Here is a 22,028-nt window from a genome sequence, read left to right as displayed (position 1 = left end):
CTCTCCCCCTCCCCATTTACACTTTAATAACGTCTCGTAGCTTCAAGAATGAATATTGCTACACTAAACTATTTGAAAAAAAAAACACTTGAATTGCTTTAAGAACAAATGGGGTTAGATACCTTAAATTGCCAAATTTTCTGTTATAACATTTTAAAAATTAAGTAGTAAATAATACCAATAAAAAACAAATTAGTTGGGGTTATAAAGCTCCAATATATGTTTCATGAAATGGTGCATTCTTGAGGAGATTGAATATTTTTTTTGAAATAGTGCTCTGCCAGATATCCTTCCATATGTTTTTCTCTTCTGCCATATTTGGGTATATTGTCTTGAAGGTCACGCCAGTGTCTTTTGATGTTTTTTATGTGAGCACCTGTTGCAGGGTCAAAAGAATTTATACAGTAGTTGACATATAAACGCTGATAGCCCTTGCTAGCTAGGCACTTATAGGCCCACTAACAGTCACTGATAATTGTTGTCCCTTGCAAGATTGGGTTTTGGATAATTCCCAATAATTTGGCACAACTTCCCAGCACAAAAACCATGAATGAATTACCAGTCCCTCGCGCTATTCCACCAAATACCAAAGCACCCACGACAATCCGACCACAGATTATATTTACACTTCCCAAATTTGGCTTCATCTATCTCAACAATGACTCCTTCTCCTCCCAAAGCAGCAGAGTTTGAATGACATATGTACATACAAACCTCTCTGCAGTACTGGCTCCAATCCACAAACGTTTTTTTTATAACAAGTAACATTGTTGATCATGAAATCATCCTTGGAGGCGGTATTTGAAGCCAAATCATCAAAAAACGGAAATTTTGTAACAGAGAAAGGTGTGAACAAGCCATCCATGTTTTGTCATAGAACAATTTCGAAAAATTATACTTTACCTGAGAATATTCGCGGCTACTTCAGATAGGTATAAGCCTAGACTTCTGGCAATGGAACGAATTTCTATATTTAACGCAAATCTGGCCACAGTTATCATAATTCCTGCTTCTCAATAACATGCTATGGTTATAATACAGCTCTAAGACTGCCTCAACAGTAGAAAATTGAATCATTTGGCTTGTTTAGTCCCAGGTTGCATAAATTTAACTTTGGCAGAAACCGTAATGCTTTCGGATCGACACTGACGTTTGTTAAAAAAAAACTTAAATGAAGGATTACATTTAATTTATACAAGGATGTTTTTTTTGTTTTTTTTTTATTTAAAAAAATTTCCAGATACCTCGCTATTCTTTTGAAATATGTTGGTGGCCATGTTACCTAGAAATAATTATTTTCTGACTTCAAACTGTCCAAATACTTTACCCCCGGGGAAAATACCCCCCCTCCTTATTAGTGCTTTAGAAATATTTTAAAAGCTTCTAAAGTAGAATTGTAGAAAATTTTGAGTTTGGGGGGAAGGAGGACTTCAAGCACATCTTCCCATAACATAATTTGTCCGTTAAAGTTGATTCTGATGTTTGTATTGCTCTATGTCTCGTCTCTTTACAAACATTTAAAAAAGTTTCTTAAGAGAATTTTTGGAAAATTTTGTTTTTGGGGGGGAAGGGGGGTTTCTAATATATCTCCCCATATCAAAATTTGCCATCTAAATTCGATTCTGAGGTTTTTTGCACTTTATGTCTGAGCGCTTTAGAAATATTTAAAAAAGCTTCTAAAGTAAAATTTTGGAAAATTTTGAGTTTGGGGGGAAGGGGGGTTTCAGGAACATCTTCCCATGATATAACGTGTCCTCTGAAGTCGATTCTGATGTTTTTAGTATTCTATCTATTAGTGCTTTAGAAATATTTTAAAAGCTTCTAAAGTAGAATTTTGGGAAATTTTGAGTTTGGGGGGAAGGGCGATTTCAAAAAACATCTTTCCGTGATATAACGTGTCCTCTAAAGTTGATTCTGATGTTCTTAGCACTCTATGTCTTAGCGTTTTAGAAATATTTTAAAATCTTCTAAAGTAGAATTTTGGAAAATTTTGAGTTTGGGGGGAAGGGGGATTTTAAAAACATCTTCCCATGAGATAAATTGTCCTCTAAAGTCGATTCTGATGTTTGTAGCGCTCTGTGTATTAGCACTTTGTAAATATTTAAAAAAGCTTATAAAGAAGAATTTTGTAAAATTTTGAGTTTGGGGGGAAGGGGGATTTCAAGAACATCTTCCCATACCATAATTTGTCCTCTAAAGTTGATTCTGATGTTTGTAGCGCTCTATGTTTTAGCGCTTTAGAACTATTTAAAAAAGCTTCTAAGGTAAAATTTTGGAAAATTTTGAGTTTGGGGCAAAGGAGGATTTCAAACACATCTTCCCATGACATAACTTGTCCTCTTAAGTCAATTCTGATGTTTGTAGCACTCTGTGTCTTACCTAGACCCCAGAACCGTGCCGGCGCATCAACCAAACGCTGCCAACAAGAGGCTCAGTTGACCGCCACTGAAGTGTCACAACGGCGCTGGCGCGCCGCCGGAAGAGCCGGCGGTGTTTGGTTGACTTTGAATTAATTTTGTGGCAATTTGTTATTGCGTCAACCGCAAAGTCGAAGCTTTTCTTTTCTCGTGTGGTTTAAGCATTTCGATTTTCCTGATTATAAATCAAACAGGGCTTGCACTATTCCCAAATTTTAGGGGATTTCCCCAGAAATCTATATGCCACCCCAAAAAAAATTTTGTTCCCCAAATCCCCGAAAATCATCCAATCATGTTACAACCCCTAGTGATTTATCACTAGTGACTATCCCTGCCAAATATTACTTTGTATACCATAATTCTTCACTACTCTCTTGTACGTTAATTTTCGTCTCTTGTGTTACTTTGCATATAAACAAGACAGATACAGTTTCAATATACACGGTTCTTCATATGTTGAACAGAGTATCGTCTTTATAAAATTAATTTAAAAAAACAAGTTTTTTTTAACTGAAAGTAAGGAGTGACATTAAAACTTAAAGCGAACATCAATTATTTCGCATATGAAAGGGACTGTCCCCTCCTCCACGCCTTGCTCTTTACGTTACTTCAGCGTAAAGAGCTAGGGGTTGAGGAGAGGACAGCCCCTGTCATATACAGAATATTTATTGTTCATTTTAAGGTTTAACATCGCTCCTTACTTTCAGTTAATAAAACTAGTTTTTTATTTAATTTCTGAACGTTTTTCAACTAATGCTGGTTTGATTTTGACTCACAGTGCATTAAAAATTAAAACACAATTGGCATATTAGTTTTGGCAGGGCAGGTTTATTCCGGATATGAAGGGTCGCCCCTCCTCAATACCTTGCTCTTTGCGCTAAAGCTGTTAGCACTTTTAAAAATGCTTCCTATTCTAATTAAAAAACCCATTTTTTCAATTTTAATAAATTTAAACAGTCAAATTTAAACAGTCAAACTTTAGCGTAAAGAATAAGGTATTGAGGTATTCATGGGCGCCCATAAGCTGAATTCCAGGGGGGGGGGCAAACTTAGTCTAATTGCTACTTTTAATGCTATATAATAGAAATCTCAGAACAAAAATATAAAAATAAGGCAGCATCATTCAGCCAGGGGGGGGGCAAGAGCCCCCCCCCATATGGGCGCCCATGGAGGTATTGATCCACCATATGGCTAATATGAGAGTAAAGTTCATTTGTGATGCAAATGGATGTTATATTTAGATTGAGGATGTAATTCTAGGCAGATATTTGCACATTAGGGGGGTGGGGGTATATTTTCTGCAAATGTATAGGTTCTAACAAATTCATGAATTTCTTAGGAAAACTGAGAAAACAAGGAAAAAAGTAAAGATAAAGGCTCTACCCCTGCAAAATGTGTTAACTAGGATTATTCTGCATATTATGGAGCACTAATTGTTTTCTTAATATGTTTAATTATGTCCAGTTCTACTCCTAGGATTAAAATACAGGTTGGCCAGTTGGCGAAGTTAAAGATTTGTATATATATATATATATATATATATATATATATATATATATATATATATATATATATATATATACACTGTCAAATTAGCCATCTGGTGGTATCCCGTGCTCCTAGGCTTATAATACTAGTTGGCTGGTTGGCTAATTTAAAGATTTGTATATATATACACTGTCAAATTAGCCATCTAGTGGTATCCCCCTCCAGGGGCATCATTTGGGGTTGGCAAGGGGGGGGGGGGTAGTAGCCCCCCCCCCAAATAATGTGGAGAAAAAAATGGATAATTTTTTGTTATTCATATTATTTGCTTATGAATAAAGTAAACATACCACTTGATGCCTGTTTTTATGCTCTTTCCAAATATAATAATCATTTTTGTTGCAAATGAATTCCACCCCCACCCCTATATATACCAATTTAAGGTATATGTTTGCACATTAGGGAGGTGGGGGTAAATTTTATTTCTGATTTAATGAGAGGTAAGTTTAAACTTTCCCCCCACCCCCCTAATGTGCAAATATATACCCTGAATTGGTATATGTAGGGGTGGGGGTAAAATTCATTTCTGACAAAAATGATTATTGTATTTGGAAAGAGTATAAAAAAGGCATTGAGTGGTATGTTTACTTTATTCATAAGTCAATAATATGAATAACAAAAAATGTACTAAAAAAATATTATACATCCCATGCCCTTTGAATATCCGGATCTGGACCCCTCTTGCCCCCCCCGCCCAATAAAAATGCTGGAGATTCACCCCTGCCTACCTCCACTCCCAAAACTACCTCCAGGCTCAAAACCTAGAGTAAAAAAAAATAAGGCTCAAACTAAATTGTAGAAAATAAGAGAAAAAGGTATCATCTTAAAGGGTCCATTTAATTTCTGAGTAAAACACCAGTTATATTTTGAAAGAGAATGAAAAAAGGTCTTGAGTGGTATGTTTGGTAAATTTTTTGTTGTTCATATTATTGACTTACAAATAAAGTAAACATACTGCTTGATGCATTTTTTTTATGCTCTTTCCAAATATAATAATCATTTCTGTTGGAAATGAATTTTGCTTCCACCCCTATATATACCAATTCAGGGTATATATTTGCACATTAGTGGGGCTGGGGGTTAAAGTTTATTTCTGATGTAAATGAGAGGTAAGTTTAAACTCCCCCCTCCCCCTAATGTGCAAATATATACCCTGAATTGGTATATAGGGGTGGGGGTAAAATTTAACAAAATGATTGTTATATTTGGGAAAAGTATAAAAAAAAGGCATTGAGTGGTATGTTTACTTTATTCATAAGTCAATAATATGAACAAACAAAAAATTTACTGTATGTTCATCTAATTTATAGCTTGATAAAGAAAATATCTCCAAATTTATCATGAAATCCTCTTCCCTCTCTGCATAGGTACCATGCTTTCCCTTCTTTAATTTGGAAAAATTTCCCAATCAAATTCTCTTATATTTTCAGACCTTTGAAAATTTAAAAAATAGCAAAAGAAAACAAAATTTATACTCATGGCCCAGCTGTCTAAATAACTCTTCTTTGTATTGATGCTCTGAATTACACTGAGTGTAATGTGTTCAGATGAAATTCTTCACCACCAGTCACAGGAGAATCTTCAATGAAATCATATAGTCATATAAACATTATGCTTTTACTAGCATGGGAAGAAGGGATACCACCAGATGGCTAATTTGAAAGTGTATATATATATATACAAATATTTAAATTCTTACTCCATAATATGCAGAAGAATCATAGTTATCACACTTTGCAGGGGTAGAGCCTTTATCTTCACTTCTTTCCTTGTTTTGCCAGTTTTTCTAAGAAATTCATGAATTTCTTAGAACCTATATAATCACAGAATATATACCCCCAGTCCCCTAATGTGCAGATATATACCTAGATTGCGTCCTCAATCTAAATATAACATCTGTCTGCATCACAAATGAACTTTACTCCCATATTAGCCATGTGGTGGATGTCCTGGGAAGAAAGATCAGTAATTAAATTATCTATGTCTTGTTTTCAATGTGTAGTAAATAATTAAGACAAAAGCTTTGGAAAATAGTGAAAAAATTATGTCATGTTAAGTGAAAGTGATAGTTTCTAGGGGTGGATTGTCACTAGTGATAAATCACTAGGGCTGGCAACCCTGAACAAAAGGGGATTTTTGGGGAACTAATCTTTTTTCAAAAATTTGGGGATAGTGGAAGCACTGGTTTTTTCAGAAAAAATGTGGAAACAAATTTTACTAGGCCATGCAAACTGCCAAGTAGCATTGCTACTGTGCTACCCAATTTTTTGGACAACAGAGCACAACTTGTGTATTGACAGCTTTTCTCTGAGTAAAAATTATTTTCATATATAAAAATAGTATTTTCAGACAAAATCCACCAACAAATTTAAAAACTGCCAAGTAGCATTGCTTCTTTGCTACCCCACTTTTTGCATGACAAGCCCTAACCAACCACAAGTCCTTTTAGACCAATTTTTGTCACAACTCCAGGATTAGTACTCAGCCCCCCCCCCACCCCTGCACCCCCTTCCTACACTAATGGATGTATGTGTCACTAAATTTATTTTCTTATAAATTTGTCCTGGGACTTACAAGCCAAAAAATTATGAATATTGAAGGTTTGATCATTACTTACATTAAATGGATCTAAAGCAAAACATGAGTTCAAATTTTATATTTGTTTGTGGAACTCCTTAGAGAGCAGGTGATGTCCTGTAACAGGCCAAACTAATTCATTTGGAAATTATGGAGGTAGCAATGCAAATCAATCAAGAAGGCAGCAACCCTCAAAAAAATTACCTTTGTTGGCTACTTTTCCTGCAGGAAAATGGAGGACTCCACTGTGAATACATACAAAATTGAAGGGTCCCAATGACTTGTAATTAAATCTTGATAAGGAAAGGGGGAGGGGAAAACGTTTGAAGATAACAGGCTGTATGAAAAATAAAATTCTCAAGGAAAAAAGAGAAGTACTTAATTTTTACATAATAAACAAAGCAAAATTTTAAACAGTGAGGATTCCTGGTAAATATATCAATTCCTCCACTATATTTTAACCCTCCCCCTGCCCTCTAATACTCAAATATATAGCCCAGATGTTGTTGTTGTTTGGGTTTGATGCATTTGACCAATAGGTCATATGCATTTGTATCACTTGATTTTTCTGTTCCTTATGTAATCACTAGCTTACTTGGGTGTCACTTCAGTCATATTCACTGAATTCATATAAGTATCACTTATATTTTGATTCACCTCTTGCAATTGCCTGCATTGAAAAACAAGAATCAAAATAATACATTTACACTTTGTATATAGGCTACATATGCAACACATTTTAATAGATAATATATCTGTTTTTTTATGTACTGTCACATAATTCTTCATATAAAAATATAAATAAATATAATACAAAGTAAATAGAATAACTCTTAAAATAAAAATACATAGGGAGTGAAAAAAAAGTCTTATAGGGGGTGAACCAAACCAGTAGTCTGAACAAATCCACCTAATAAGCTTGTGCTTAGTTTTCTAGCCCAAGGGGGGTGATTGGTGATGACCCAGGACAGCATGAATTGTGAATGCTTTAAATGACTTCTCACAGCAACTCCTTAATATTCCTCTCTCCATGTCACATTTTCTGCAGTTAAATATGAGGTGGCATATGTATTTACACACTTCACTAGCCAAAATTATATATATTTCTCATTAGTTTTTCTGATTCTTGATTATGTCACAGTTGTTTCAATTTATGGGTACACAGGTTTGAACAAGAGTGATGCTAATGGCTTAAAGTAAACATGGCAATTCTTAAAAGACTTATAAATTGTTTTTTCAATTGAATGATGATGAATCAATGCTGCTGGATCATATAACATATAATAAAATGGAATTATAATCAGTTAATAACTTTTTAACCAATGTTTTAACCCTTTTCTAGAGCATAAAAAAGGTATCAAATGGTATGTTCACCTAATTTGTAGCTCAGTAACAAAAATATCTCCAAATTTACCATGAAGTCACCCCCCCCCCCTCTCTACATAGGTACTATGCTTTGATTTTATAATGGTCATGTAAAATATACCTTTTTCATTTTGATGATTTTCCTCCTTGAATTGAAATCCCATATATTTTAATGTTCGTAGTGCTAGCTACCGCTGGCACCACTTATTGGGGTGTATGTGCGGGGTCACCACTTTTAAAGGCAAAAATGGCGCAAAAAGGTTGCTATGCCACTTACTCGAAGGGGAGAACCCCTTGTCGGCCCAAATGTTAGTGAGATTCCCGCTCTTACTCCAACGGTTCTGCAAATATCGGGTTTGGTACCACTCTATTTACAGTATACCCTGTCCCAGGGTATGATAACGTGATCGAGTGATCAAATAGCCACTTCCTAAAGCCAAATGTACCCGTCTTGGGTTACGGCTAGAAAATCTCTACCCTCTCCTTGGAGGTAACAACCCTCCCTGTCAATATAATAATGACGGTACCTCGTAGCTCTATTCCTACCCTGCCTGGGTTACGGAAAATAGTACACAGTTTGTAGAAAATAACTTACATGTATTCTTCCAAAAAGGGTCACAAATACCACAAAAATATATATATCCCCGACTGGGGTCCAAACGCAGACTAAAACATAATAATAATTTGCATAGTACTGTTTGTATGGGTGGACCGTCAATTGGCCCAGCCAATCAGCTACCTCCTCATTCAAACCCAATTTTACCTCTTAGATTTATCTTTCAATGACTCCCAACCAGGAAGTACAAAAATAAACTTGCTTCACTGCTTACCTATTACAAAACCACTATCGCTTAGTAACGGGAATTTAACCTGTCTTTTGAAATTATACTATAAGCAAATGTAATTAAAGAAACGAAAATAGGTCATTTATCTGAAAGGATAAGAAACAGGGGTGGAACCCCAACACCTCCCCCCGTAAGATAAATGACCGCCCACGCGCTACCGTGGTCCACCCTTACAACCATAAACACTTAACCTCAACTTTACAAATTATTTGCCTTCTCTCTTCCACCAGTGTCTGTGCTGCTACTTCCACCACTTGGCACTGGAACGGTCGTCCTCGCCACGTCTCTACTGTAGGACCACCATGGTCTAAATCGCATAGCATCCGCACTAGATTTTGCAAGTTGAAATCTTCAAGATTCATAGATAATGATTGTGTGCAGCACACTTCAAAACAACAAATTTTCTCGCTCTCACAAATTTACATTTGAGAGGAGCAGAGAATCAGTTTCTGGCACCTGTGATGATGCCAGCCATCGTGAAAAATTGGCTGCACTAGCCTCTTAATTTCCATTTGTGGAAACAACCCCACATCACAATAAAAAAGTAAATTGCCCCTTGGCATAATTTCAAATAATCTAAGGCCGAAAATACACAGGCCTGTGAAAACGATAAGGGTACTGGAAATAAAGTAAAATTTTTTGCGAACTATGAATCGCCTTTTTTCTGAGTTCCCTCCCCTGTGATAATCAATATGCGTTCATGCGTTGAAGCTTATTGAAGATGGAGCTTGGATATATCTCCCACTGAATACAATTTGCCGGAAATAATTGTCGATTCCCATGAAGAATAACAGCTACGAATAGGGTTACTGCACAAAGGTTTGGGTGAAGTATGAAGTGACTGAGAGATAGTATCCCCCAAGGACTCCAGATCAGAAAGGCAAAATCTCGGTAAAGGGATCACAACTTGTCCACCAGTTGTGCATCGAGGAAAAGGGCTATCTTTTGCAATTTCCCGCAGGGGATCTTCCCCAAGGGATTCCTCCCCCTCATAAAGGATCAACATATCTTATGAATTGATAATACTAATTTCAGATTCATTTCCAAACTTTTCCAATCCGACTCGAAATTCAATATCTCCCAACTCTCCTCCAACTCGTTGTAGGTCATTCATCTCTCTTTTGTAATTATCTTCTTTTATTCCCCATGGGTCTTTGACCTCTTTTCCCCCCTTATTGTCTATGTTTTCAAGGCACAGCCCATCCGAAATTTTCTTTTTCCCCCTATTGTTTATGTTTTCAAGGCCAAGCCCATCCAACAGTTTCTTTGTTTTTCGTCACTGCAGGCTGAATATCCAAATCTTATCTCTTCTTTGCAGTCCTCTTTTCATCTCTACTTTTTTGCATTTAGTCATTCGCGCAAAATAATAAATCATCGTTGAAAGTAACTTTGACTCCAGTGTCCACCATCTTCGTTTGTATTGATTCCTTGGAGCTCTGTTTAGTCTCTCTTTTCTCTCTTTTAGTCTTCTTTATTTTTACCGCAGAAACAAATGGTTCGTTATCAAATGGGAATTGAACTCCGACATTAGGTTTACTATATTCTGCCAAAATTTCTCAAAGTTTCCGAGGTAAAACGCGTACACTTAATTTTGTTTTCTTTTTTTCTGTTATAATCAACGTCTCAGTTCGGCCTGCATTTGTTATCGTTTCATATTCATTAAAAATTTTCTCAAGTCTTCTATTATTCGTCAATTGTCCTGAAAAATCAATTTCGCGCGTCTTTTTTTCAATATTGTGTGGTCTTTTTTTCCGCATCCCCTTTTTGTGGATTATCAACATTTTGAACCCGAGTATCCGGTATTTCGTTTTTCCAACAGGGTGGCACAGCCCCCCAATTTGTTTTATGGGCCGGTCCACCTCCCTGCCTTGTCATTGAAGCAGCAAATTTTTCTGTCGTAATGTAGTTTTGTAATTTTTCCCCTATTAAAGAAGTCGCCTCTTACAATAGGAGATTTATGCTATTTCCAAATTACCCTCTTACTAAAATATCCACTGCAAGCGTAGGTACTAAGCCTACTTTTTTCGTTTTTCTCTGGACTGTACCGTCCTTCCTTGTATTTTCTATTCTTACCCAAGAAGACGGGCATGGGTGCTTGTCTCCATAATAACATAATGTTATAATCTTATTTTTATGGTCTATCTCCGTTCCATTAATTAGGCCAGTTCGCACATAGGTTTGGTCACTGCAGGAATCAATTGCCATTTCGACTAATTCCCCGTTCAAATGTCCGTATATTTTATGTGCCTCTGTAAATTTGTAATTTTTTTCTTTATTATGGTTCATGGTCCAGGATGTCGTTTTATAGGGGTTTTTGTCATATTTAATGGGGCCATTTATTTTAAAATTCCCCCTATTACCACAGTTATAGCAAGGTAATTCTCCTTGCGCTTTGTTATAGTGCCTATTTTTGTTATACTCTCTATGTTGAAATATATCTGTCTCCTCAAATTCCTCTCTTATTTCGGTCCACTTATTTGCCATTTCCGCCATTTCTTCGCTTGTTTTTGGGTTCTTTTCTTTCAAATATATTTTAAATTCTCTGTGGGTATTTTCTAAAAATTGTTCCATTACTGTTTTATTTACCACTTCCGTCAATTTTTCTTTTATCTCTTCCGAGTCTTCATACATTCTATGATTTTCTAACTCCAGCCATTTTAAACACATATCTTTCAATTTGTATCCGTATTCTTTGTATGTTTCGTTGTCTCGCTTTCTTTCTCTTCTAAACCTTCTTTGAATGTGCTCGGGGGAAAGTTGAAATTTTTCAAAAATGGCTTGTTTTAGCCTTTCAAAATCTTTTGAGTATTCCATTGGTAATGCTTTATATGCAAGTTGTGATTTGTAGTTAAGGAGGGGCTGTCTTCTTGTTACCCAATTTTCTCTCGGTAACTGCTTAATTCCGCCGTTTTTTCAAAGTTGTGTATGTATAGATGTACATCTTAATATTCTTTCATTGGTTGAAGATTTACTGCCTGCATTATCTCTATTGTAGACGATTTCTGAGGCTCTTGGTAATTTCTCCCTGCCATCATTTCCATTATGTATTTTCTTTCCTCCCTGTCTGCCTCCTCCTTTTTTTCTCTGGCTATCCTATCAGCCTCTTCTTTTCGTTCTCTGGCTATTCTATCAGCCTCTTCTTTTCGTTCTCTGGCTATTCTATCAGCCTCTTCTTTTCGTTCTCTATCTGTCCTAGCTTTCTCTTTTTCTATCTTTCTCTCTTTTCTCTCTTTTCTATCTTCCTCCTCCTTTCGATCTCTGGCTATCCTATCATCCTCTTCCTTTCGTTCTCTGGCTATCTCTATGTCTCTCATGAAATTTAATATTTGTTGCGTTGTATCTACTTGAGTACTCTTTCGCGAGCTTCTACTTGAAATTGAGCTTCTACTACTCCTGCTACTTGGCCTACTCTGAATCTCACTGTTATTATATTCTCTTAACTAGTTTTCTGAGTCTACTCGTTGTATAATATTTTCTTCTACCCGCAACTCTCTTGCTTTTTGTACCTTCTTTGGAGGGTGAGTTTGTTTTGTTATACCCATTCTTTCATGTAATAATTTTTCTTCGTATATTATCGCCACTGTTTTTTTTGTTTCGATTACTCTGTCTGCGAGCAATTCTTCCTGTACTGGTTATAGATTGATTTCTTCGTCCCTGGTTCGTACCGGGGATCGCTCTTACTGATTTTGGTTTGAATATATCCTCTTTGCATATACTGGAACTGTCCATGTCACCGGTTGAATGATATATGGTCCTATCTGATAGTGTTCTTTTTGAAAACTTCAATTGGGAGTCGCATATAATTGTGAATGTCTGAATCCGATTTTTGTTTTACCGCGGTAGATCTTGTCTGCATTCTTCGTTTGTCCGCCATTATTTTAAGGGTTGTTTAGCTTCTTTCGTTCAAATGAAAATCATTTTATCAATTTTTCTTTTTATCCTTTGGTGAAAAAATGTTTCATTTTAATTTGCCGATTCTATGTGGGTCCTACGTGGGGGCGCAGCCTCCCTTGTCTCACAAGTTAATTATTCGCGTGATTTATTGATTATTAAATTTTATTACTTATTATTATCCGTCTAAGCAAAGCTCAGATAAAATTTTTTCTTTGCGATTTTTTATCTATAGCCTCTGTAACCACAATAGGCTACTTTTGTGGGCTAAATTCCTTGTCTCTTCGAAAGCGCAAAATTCTTCTATTATCAACTCTGTTAAAAATTCCTGTTCTTGCTGCCACCAATGTTCGTAGTGCTAGCTAACCACCATGGTCTAAATCGCATAGCACCCGCACTAGATTTTGCAAGTTGAAGTCTTCAAGATCCGTAGGTATTGATTGTGTGCAGCATAACTCAAAACAACAAATTTTATCGCTCTCACAAATTTACAGTTGAGAGGGGCAGAGAATCAGTTTCTGGCACATGTGATGATGCCAGCCATCGTGAAAAATTGGCTGCACTAGCCTCTTAATTTCCATTTGTGGAAACAACCCCACATCTCAATCAAAAAGTAATTTGCCCCTTGGCATAATTTCAAATAATCTAATGCCGAAAATACAAAGGCGTGTGAAAACGATAAGGGTAATGGAAATAAAGTAAAATTTTTCGCGAACTATGAATCGCCTTTTTTCTGAGTTCCCTCCCCTGGGATAATTAATATGCGTTCATGCGTTGAAGCTAATTGAAGATGGAACTTGGATATATCTCCCACTGAATACAATTTGCCGGAAATAATTGTCGATTCCCATGAAGAATAACAGCTACCAATAGGGTTACTGCACAAAGGTTTGGGTGAAGTATGAAGTGACTGAGAGATAGTATCCCCCAAGGACTCCAGATCAGAAAGGCGAAATCTCGGTAAAGGGATCACAACTTGTCCACCAGTTGTGCATTCAAGAAAATGGCTATCTTTCTCATCGTCCCGCAGGAGATTTTCCCCAAAGGATTCCTCCCCCTCATAAAGGATCAACACACCTTTTGAATTGATAATACTCATTTCATATTCATTTCCAAACTTTTCCAATTCGACTCGACATTCAATATCTCCCAACTCTCCTCCAACTCGTTGTAGGTCATTCATCTCTCTTTTGTAATTATCTTCTTTTATTCCCCATGGGTCTTTGACCTCTTTTCCCCCCTTATTGTCTATGTTTTCAAGGCACAGCCCATCCGAAATTTTCTTTTTCCCCCTATTGTTTATGTTTTCAAGGCCAAGCCCATCCAACATTTTTTTTATTTTTCGCCACTGCAGGCTGAATCTCCAAATTTTGTCTCTTCTTTGCATTCCTCTTTTCATCTCTACATTTCTCAATTGTGTCATTCGCGCAAAATAATAAATCATCGTTAAATCTGATTTGGACTCCTGTGTCCACTATCTTTGACTGTATTACTTCATTGTAGCTCCGTTTAATATCTCTTTTCTCTCTTCTAGTCTTCTTTATTTTTACCGCAGAAACAAATATTTCGTTACCACTTTTAAATGGTAATATTTCAGGGTCACCACTTTTAAAGGCAAAAATGGCGCAAAAAAGGTTGCTATGCCACTTACTCGAAGGGGAGAACCCCTTGTCGGCCCAAATGTTAGTGAGATTCCCGCTCTTAGCCCAACGGTTCTGCAAATATCGGGTTTGGTACTACCCTATTTACAGTATACCCTGTCCCAGGGTATGATAACGCGATCGAGTGGTCAAATGGCCACTTTCTGAAGCCAAATGTACCCGCCTTGGGTTACGGCTAGAAAATCTCTACTCTCTCCTTGGAGGTAACATCCCTCCCTGTCAATATAATAATGACGGTACCTTGTAGCTCTATTCCTACCCTGCCTGGGTTACGGAAAATAGTACACAGTTTTAGAAAATGCCTTTCTTGTATTCTTCCAAAAGGGTCACAAATACCACAAAAATATATATATCCCCGACTGGGGTCCAAACGCCGACTAAAACATAATTATAATTTGTACAGTACTGTTTGTATGGGTGGACCGTCAATTGGCCCAGCCAATCAGCTACCTCCTCATTCAGACCCAATTTTACCTCTTAGATTTATCTTTCAATGACTCCCAGTCTCCCAACCAGGAAGTACGAAAATAAACTTGCTTCACAGCTTACCTATTACAAAACCACTATCGCTTAGTAACGGGAATTTAACCTGTCTTTTGAAATTATACTATAAGCAAATGTAATTAAAGAAACGAAAATAGGTCATTTATCTGAAAGGAAAAGAAACAGGGGTGGAACCCCAACATTTAAGACCTTTGAAAATTAAACAGAAAAGGAAAAGAAAAGAAAATTAAGACTCATGACCCAGCTGTCAAAATAACCCTCTTTGGATCAACATTCAAAATTGCTCCAAACATAAGTGCTTTCAAATAAAATTCTTTGCCATGACTCACAAGAGAATCTTTTTTGATGAAATGGTATAATCTATTGAATATAATAGGAAAAGAATAGTTTATATTTCAATGATCTCTGTCTGGTTTTTGATGGGTAGTAATAATTGAGAAAAAAATTTTGGAAAGTAGTGAAAAAATTATGTAAAGTAAAATGAAGGTGATAGTCACTAGGGGTGGACAGTAACTAGTGATAAAATCACTAAGGGTGGTTCGGTACTGATTTTGCTTTTGGGGAGGCGCTAGGATTTTTTGGGAAATCCCTGAAAATTCAAGGATAGTGGAAGCACTGAGATTTTCTCACAAAATCTGCTGACAAATTTCACTTGGCCATGAAAACTGCCTAGTAGCATGACTACCAGGTTAGCCCACTTTTGCATGCTGGAATATAAATATTGGATCTATTTTTTTCAAGGGGGGTGGGGGAGAATATAGCCTACTTTTTGCCACCCTCTGCCACGCTGTCAAGACTGCAAATACTGAAATTCTGTTTAGATTAAAATTTGAATGCATTTCTAGGAAAAATAATATAATTTATTTAATAAATATACATTATTTATTAGAAGTGGTAGCTATATCAATGCGCATATCCACTACTTTTGAAAGTTGCACAATGTTATTGAATTAAAAAGAACTTTACTCTCTCTAATATAGCCTAAGTCTAGTTAAATTCCAGTGGACTAGTTGATAAAATTTAAAGTATATCTTTTACAAAATATATATTTACATAGTGCAATTACAGGCTAATATGAAACACAATGCGCATATTAAATTATCAGTAATACATTCTTTTTGCTTTGCAAATTCAATAATTCCTTTTCAGAATGAATAAGGAGGCAAAGACTTTATTTAAAAGTCCCTTCTGTAATTTTTCTTACTTTAAGATACCACTTCTCTAGTTTTTCTTTCAGTAAATCTGTTAATTGCATTTTTGAAATCATTTGAACTAGCTAAATTTATTTCTATCAATAATAATGAAAGGTTAGACAGTCTTTCCAGACACATTGAATTCTTTAAATAATTCTTAATCAACTTCAGTTTGCTAAAACTTCTGTAGCATCCTGCAGATGTGGGTTGAAGAATACAATAGATTACCAATGCAACCATGAACATTGGAAAATGCTCCTTCTGGGAATAAATTTAAGTATGCCAAGTGTATTGAGTTGTGTGCTGATTAAGCAATCTTAAAGCAACAATATCTCAGTGGGGAATTCATTATGGCTCAAAACATCCTGGATAGTCATTGGCTATTTTTTGGTTCAAGTGTTCAGGTCTTGGTTGATAAGTTTAATTAAACTTTTCCTACTTAGAAATTAAAAACAGTTGTTCAGGTTTTTACCACTTTCCAATCAGATGTTTAACTCTGTTGTTATTACATTTATAATTTCCTTAATAGACATCCTGCCAATCTTTTTGTTTTACATATCCTGTAGAATGTCAAAATTGGCTCTATACAAACATGTGCTGCAATTTCTTTAGGAGTTTTTAACCATAGATTGGGCATATTTCTTATGTGTTCCATTGTATTCATCAAACCTTTCATTGTATCAAATGACTTTGAAAGAGTTACTTCATTCTTTTGAATTTCTTTATTCACTCTATTGATTTCTTTGAGCATTTCAGCCAATAATACCATATACAAGATGATATAAAAGTCAAGAACAGCAATCAAGAGACTCTCTGTTTCTGATATTTTGTGTTTTACCTTATTTTTGTACTTTCATTCTCTTTTTCATTGGCTGTAGCCTTGGAAATGCCATTCTTGTTATTTCTGCAAGATTTTAAGCCATATCAAGGCTGTTTTGCCAAATTTGAGAACATATTAACAAATCTTTAAAACTTATAAATCAGGATGGGACAAAGGCATGAGGTTTAAAACATTTTCATTGTACTTCATTTAAGCAGTAGATCCGTTTCCCAAGGTATCACCTATATGACAGAAAGATCAGTATCCTTTGAAGGGGTAGAGGTAGGTCATTGAGACTCTAGATTCACTTCTGAAAGTTTTGCTCACCTAACTGAACTGCTATCCAAGGTAGAAAAAAGCACCTCATCTAGAATTTCATAAAGATTTTTTCTCGAACTTCTCAATAATGGGGGAGTTTTCTAGACCCCTCCAGCCCTCCCTCTGGGGCCCCCAGTACTTTTGGCCTTTTCACTAATTTTCATAACGAATTTTTCTTTCTTTCACTTTTGGGCCTATCTGGTTGGACAATTGAAACAAGCTTCAAACCATTAGATGCAGGAGCAAATCTCCAGCATTTTTATTGGTGGGGGGGGGCAAGAAGGGTCCATATCTGCATAGTCAAAGGGCAGGGGATGTATAATATTTTTTTCTCCACCTTATTGGGGGGGGGGGCAATAATCTGTAAAAATTCTTTTTGGTGATAATATCAACCTGGATAAAAAATAACCTGTGCGGATTTTTTTTCTGCCTTTAAGCTTGTGTTAAATGCGTACATGAGGCGCTGGATTTCTCAATATTTTACAACTTTCGTGAATTTTTTAACATGATTTTTCAAAGTATTAAAGTGCCACTTCAAATATATTTTGTTTCATCTTTTTAGTTTAAGTAACCGTAAAACCCCCTAACAAGGGACGCAGCCCAATCTAGGGACATTTTTCCAGGAAAGATACTTAGGCCAAGATATCTTGAGAAGTTTTAAGGATACTGCCAAACTAAAACTACTGTCAGTAAGTCTATTCATTTTTACATAGAATTGTGCCATATTTTGTTTAATTTAGTGATTTTTTGTGTTAAAAAAAAGCAAGAGTGGGTAATTTTGATTTATTTTTTAGGTCTGGAAGTGTTGTCTGGTGCTACAACTGGACGACTGAAGCGGAGCTGAGAGCTAGTTAGACGGATAGCTATATTGTCGAGGATGACTGTAACCAATTTTCTAAAGAAAAAGTTTAGTTTCTAATTTTTTTTTTATTTTTTTACTAAAATGTGCCTTTTTCAGGTTGTAAAGTGCTCAATCAAGGGAAATGATCGTAAGAAGAAAGCAGGTGGACAAGGATGCCCTAGAACGTGCTCTAGCCGCTGTTGACGACGGAACTTCTTATAGAGAAGCTGGTGATAAATTTAGCATCCCAAAAAGTGTCCTCTATAGACATCATAGTGCAAGAAAAAAGGGTCCATAAAATCTTAAACATGGGAAGACCTCCCGAGATTGACAAGTTTCAAGAGGAAGAACTTGTGAAAAGCTTGATAACTTGTGGACAGATGGGCTATCCCATGACAGCTTTTGACTTGAGGTGTTTTGTGAAGTATCACCTAGATCGCCAAGGGAGATCATCTGGCAGACTCAAGGACAATATTCCTTGCATGCGGTGGGCGAAAAAATTTCTAGAAAGAAACAGTGGCGAACTGTCAGAGAGAATGGCCTCAAACATAAAAAGAGGTAGAGCAAAAGTGAATCATGCTTTGGTTAGGGATTTTTTCTAGGAATATACAAAAGACACAGAAGGAATTCCTCCTCAAAATATCATAAACTATGATGAGACAAATCTGACTGATGAGCCAGGGAAGAAAAAAGTGATTGTGAAACGCGGCACGAAGTATCCAGAAAAGATTATGAACTCCTCAAAAGCGAGTGTTTCGCTAATGATGACAGGTACAGCAAGTGGTATAGTGCTGCCTCCCTATGTATGCTACAGGGCAATCCATTTGTATGATGTCTGGACCGTCGGCGGCCCAACCGGTGCAAGGTACAACAGAACAAAGTCTGGTTGGTTCGACGGCGCCACTTTTGAAGATTACTTCAAAAAGATTATTTTGCCCTACTGTCGTCGGCTAACTGGGAAAAAAGTACTGATTGGTGACAATCTCTCATCCTGCCTGTCCCCAGAAGTAATCAGATTATGTGAGGAAAACAACATTATTTTCAAGTTCCTTGTACCAAACGCAACTCATCTTCTACAGCCATTTGATGTTGCATTTTTTGCTCCTTTCAAACGGAAGTGGAGAGAAATTCTTGACAAGTGGAAGATGGGACCAGGAAGAAATTTAAGTGCCGTTGAAAAAACTCAGTTTCTAAAATTTCTGAAGACTCTTCTCAGGTCAATTGAAGCAAATACTCCAGCAAACCTCAGAACTGGTTTTGAAAAGTGCGGGATCTATCCGTTTAAGCCAGAAATAGTGCTTTCTCATCTGCCACCTGGTGACCCGACTGACAAAAACTGCGGTGAACTTCAAGACAGTCTTGTTTCTTATCTCAGAGAAATCAAGTTGGGCCCTGAGGAGCCCTTGGGTTTGGCAGAGGGAAACAATAACGAAGCAGGCCATGGCAGAAAAAAAGGCTAACGGTGCCTACCGGCCGGAGTGTCAGAGGAAGGGATACTGGCACAACTGGGGAACAGTCTTCTGAAGAATCAAACTCCGAGTGCTCAATGCAGGTAGACAAACCAGTCAATCTCCCATCTAACACACAGTCACGTTCTGCCAAAGAGAAGAAAATGGCTAATCCTAGAAAAAAAAAAACTGGTGTGTGTAGTCAGAAAGTCAACCAAACAAGCTTGGCACAAATCAGAAATCAAGTTATAAATGCAAGTTCTTCAAGCAAAGAAAGTGATGACGACCTAGTGACCTATTTTAACAAAGACTGCAGCACCAGTGTTGAACTTGAGGATTACAATTTGCAAAGCTCAGGTTCTACTGACTCGGGCACAGAACCAGAAATTTACAGACAAGAATTAGAAAGAGACGCCAATTTGACTATTGGATCCTGGGTTATAGTGAGCTTCCAGGACCCCAGTGACACTCGGAAGAACAAAAGCCAGAAGCTTTACATTGGGAGAGTGAGTGAAGTAGAGCATGGGAAAGTCACAGCTGAATTTTTAAGGAAGACCACCTTGCCTTACTTTGCATTCCCAGCAGAGGATTCAGAAAGTCTGACATTATACAATTTCTCCAGCCTCCAGAGTTGACTCATAAAGGGGATCTGAAGTTCCAAGATATTGGAAGTTTTCCAATTAAATACATCAGTGCCTAAAATAATTTATGTGATTCAAAGTGCATAAGATACCATAATTTATGTGATTCACCGCATTTAACTTATTTTTTTTTTTAAGTTGTTTTGGAAGAAACTTGAAGTTGTTTTGGAAGAACCTTGTGGTCTAAAAGTGAACCTTGTGGTCTATGAGTAATAGTGCCATATTGCTCCTGTAAATGAAAATAAACCTTTTTTTTAAAACATAATTGAGTGTCCCTTGATAATTTAAACAGCAAAAACAAAGTCTAACGAAACGATGTGATTCAAGTTACTGTCCCTAGATTGGAAACTGGGCCCAATCAAGGGACACCTTAAAAAAAAAAAAAAAATTGATATGATAAAAGAAATCTCGGATTCTGCACTAGTTTTCCTCTCATTGAGATGTATTCAATGGCATAAGTTTTATTGTTCTACGATGGACAGTTGACGAGAAATTAACAAAAAACACAAAACAAGTGTCCCTTGTATGGTGGTTTTACAGAACTAGAAATCAATGTTTATTACCTTCTTCATACAACGAGGTTACTCTCTTTTCTGGAGTTGCTACTGGTCATCGTGTTTGTATTCACTCTAGAATTAACTATGAAAAACCTAAGAAACCTTCTACTGCTAATTTTCTTTGCTTTTCCCAAAGATGTTAAATACCCATGTTGTCTGTATAGTTGTATTATTTTTTTTAATTCTTTTTTTTTTGAGTGGCGAAGTCACAGCAGAAATTGAATATTCCTATTTTTTGCACTACTTCATACAACTCGAGATATAAATATTCGACAAAAATTTTCGATCCCTGTTTACAGGTCTGTAAAACATTGCTTCTGTCACCTTAAATTCCTTTATTTGAATTCCTGCTAGCATTAGCTTGTTGCTTGTGGCACTCCAAGCCAGACATGGTCTTTAAACGTTTTTCCAAGCAACAGCCTCTGTAGTAGTAAATTTTTCGAAGTTTGAACTTAAAATAGGGATGTATCCATTTACTTCGATTTAATTTTTGTTTCGATCAAAAGACCATGTAAAACAAAATAAAGAAATGACAAAATACAACAAAAAAGAGAAAAAAAAATACTCTTGCTGTTATTGGGAGGCTTGTATACTTTTACCAAATAGACAACAAACTAATTAAAATAAGGTCACATAGTATCACCATTAAACTCGTCAGAGTTGCTCATTAGAAAACTCTGAAATGCTAGATGAAGTTGATTAAACATTGAAAATAAAAAACCCACATACAACACATTTGTACTCGTATAGCAAGATAGTTAGTGCAGGGAACATTGCGGATAATTATGTGTGGCTTTAAGATCATATACATAACATGTGTCGTATGGCTGCAATCAAGAGATAGCCCAAATAAATTGGTAAAATATCAATGCAAAATAAATATGTCATCTTTATTTGAACAATTAAATAAAAAAACTTTTTTGTAACTGAAAGTAAGGAGCGATATAAACACTTAAAACGAACAGAAATTATTCCGTATATGAAAGGGGCTGTCCCCTCCTCAGCTCCTCGCTCTTAATGCTAAAGTTTGACTCTCTCACAACTTTACTTTTTAAAACAATAAAAAAAACTTTAGCGTAAAGAGCGGGGCGTTGAGGAAGGGACAGCCCCTTTAATATACGGAATAATTTCTGTTCGTTTTGAGTTTTAATCTCGCTCCTTACTTTCAGTTAAAAAAAACTTGTATTTTTATTTGATTCTGAACGTTTTTGAATTAATGGAGGTTTTGATTTTGGCTCACCGTACATGAATAACTAAAACGAAATTTGCATATTAATTTTACTTTTTTTTTGGCTAAATGGCTTTCTCAAAATTTTGATTAAACGATTCTGAAAAAAAGGGTGGGGGAGGGGGCCTAATTGCCCTCCAATTTTTTTGGTTACTAAAAAAGGACACTAGAACTTTT

General features: G+C 36.3%; 1 protein-coding gene across 1 annotated transcript; it reads left to right on the top strand.

The window, feature by feature from the left end:
- Positions 1-18,285: 18,285 nt before the first annotated feature.
- LOC148951201 (uncharacterized) lies at positions 18,286-19,437 on the top strand. The gene is made up of 2 exons (XM_089091027.1): positions 18,286-18,546; positions 18,580-19,437. The coding sequence occupies exons 1-2, from the start codon at positions 18,286-18,288 to the stop codon at positions 19,435-19,437; spliced, it is 1,119 nt and encodes a 372-aa protein (XP_088947153.1).
- The last annotated feature ends 2,591 nt before the right edge of the window (positions 19,438-22,028 follow it).

This window comes from Artemia sp. Qi Xiang Cuo, chromosome 6, assembly GCF_049724085.1.
Source record: "Artemia sp. Qi Xiang Cuo chromosome 6, ASM4972408v1, whole genome shotgun sequence".
Lineage (NCBI taxonomy): Eukaryota > Metazoa > Arthropoda > Branchiopoda > Anostraca > Artemiidae > Artemia > Artemia sp. Qi Xiang Cuo.
The sequence above is the reverse complement of the archived record's forward strand: the minus strand, read 5'-3'. Positions and strand labels throughout refer to the sequence as shown.

Excerpts from the sequence above, each read along its gene's own strand:
- LOC148951201 (XM_089091027.1), top strand. The coding sequence starts at position 18,286 with ATGGGAAGACCTCCCGAGATTGACAAGTTTCAAGAGGAAGAACTTGTG. Across the intron at positions 18,547-18,579 it reads TAAAAAGAGGTAGAGCAAAA|GAATATACAAAAGACACAGA; the intron begins GTGAATCATGCT and ends GATTTTTTCTAG.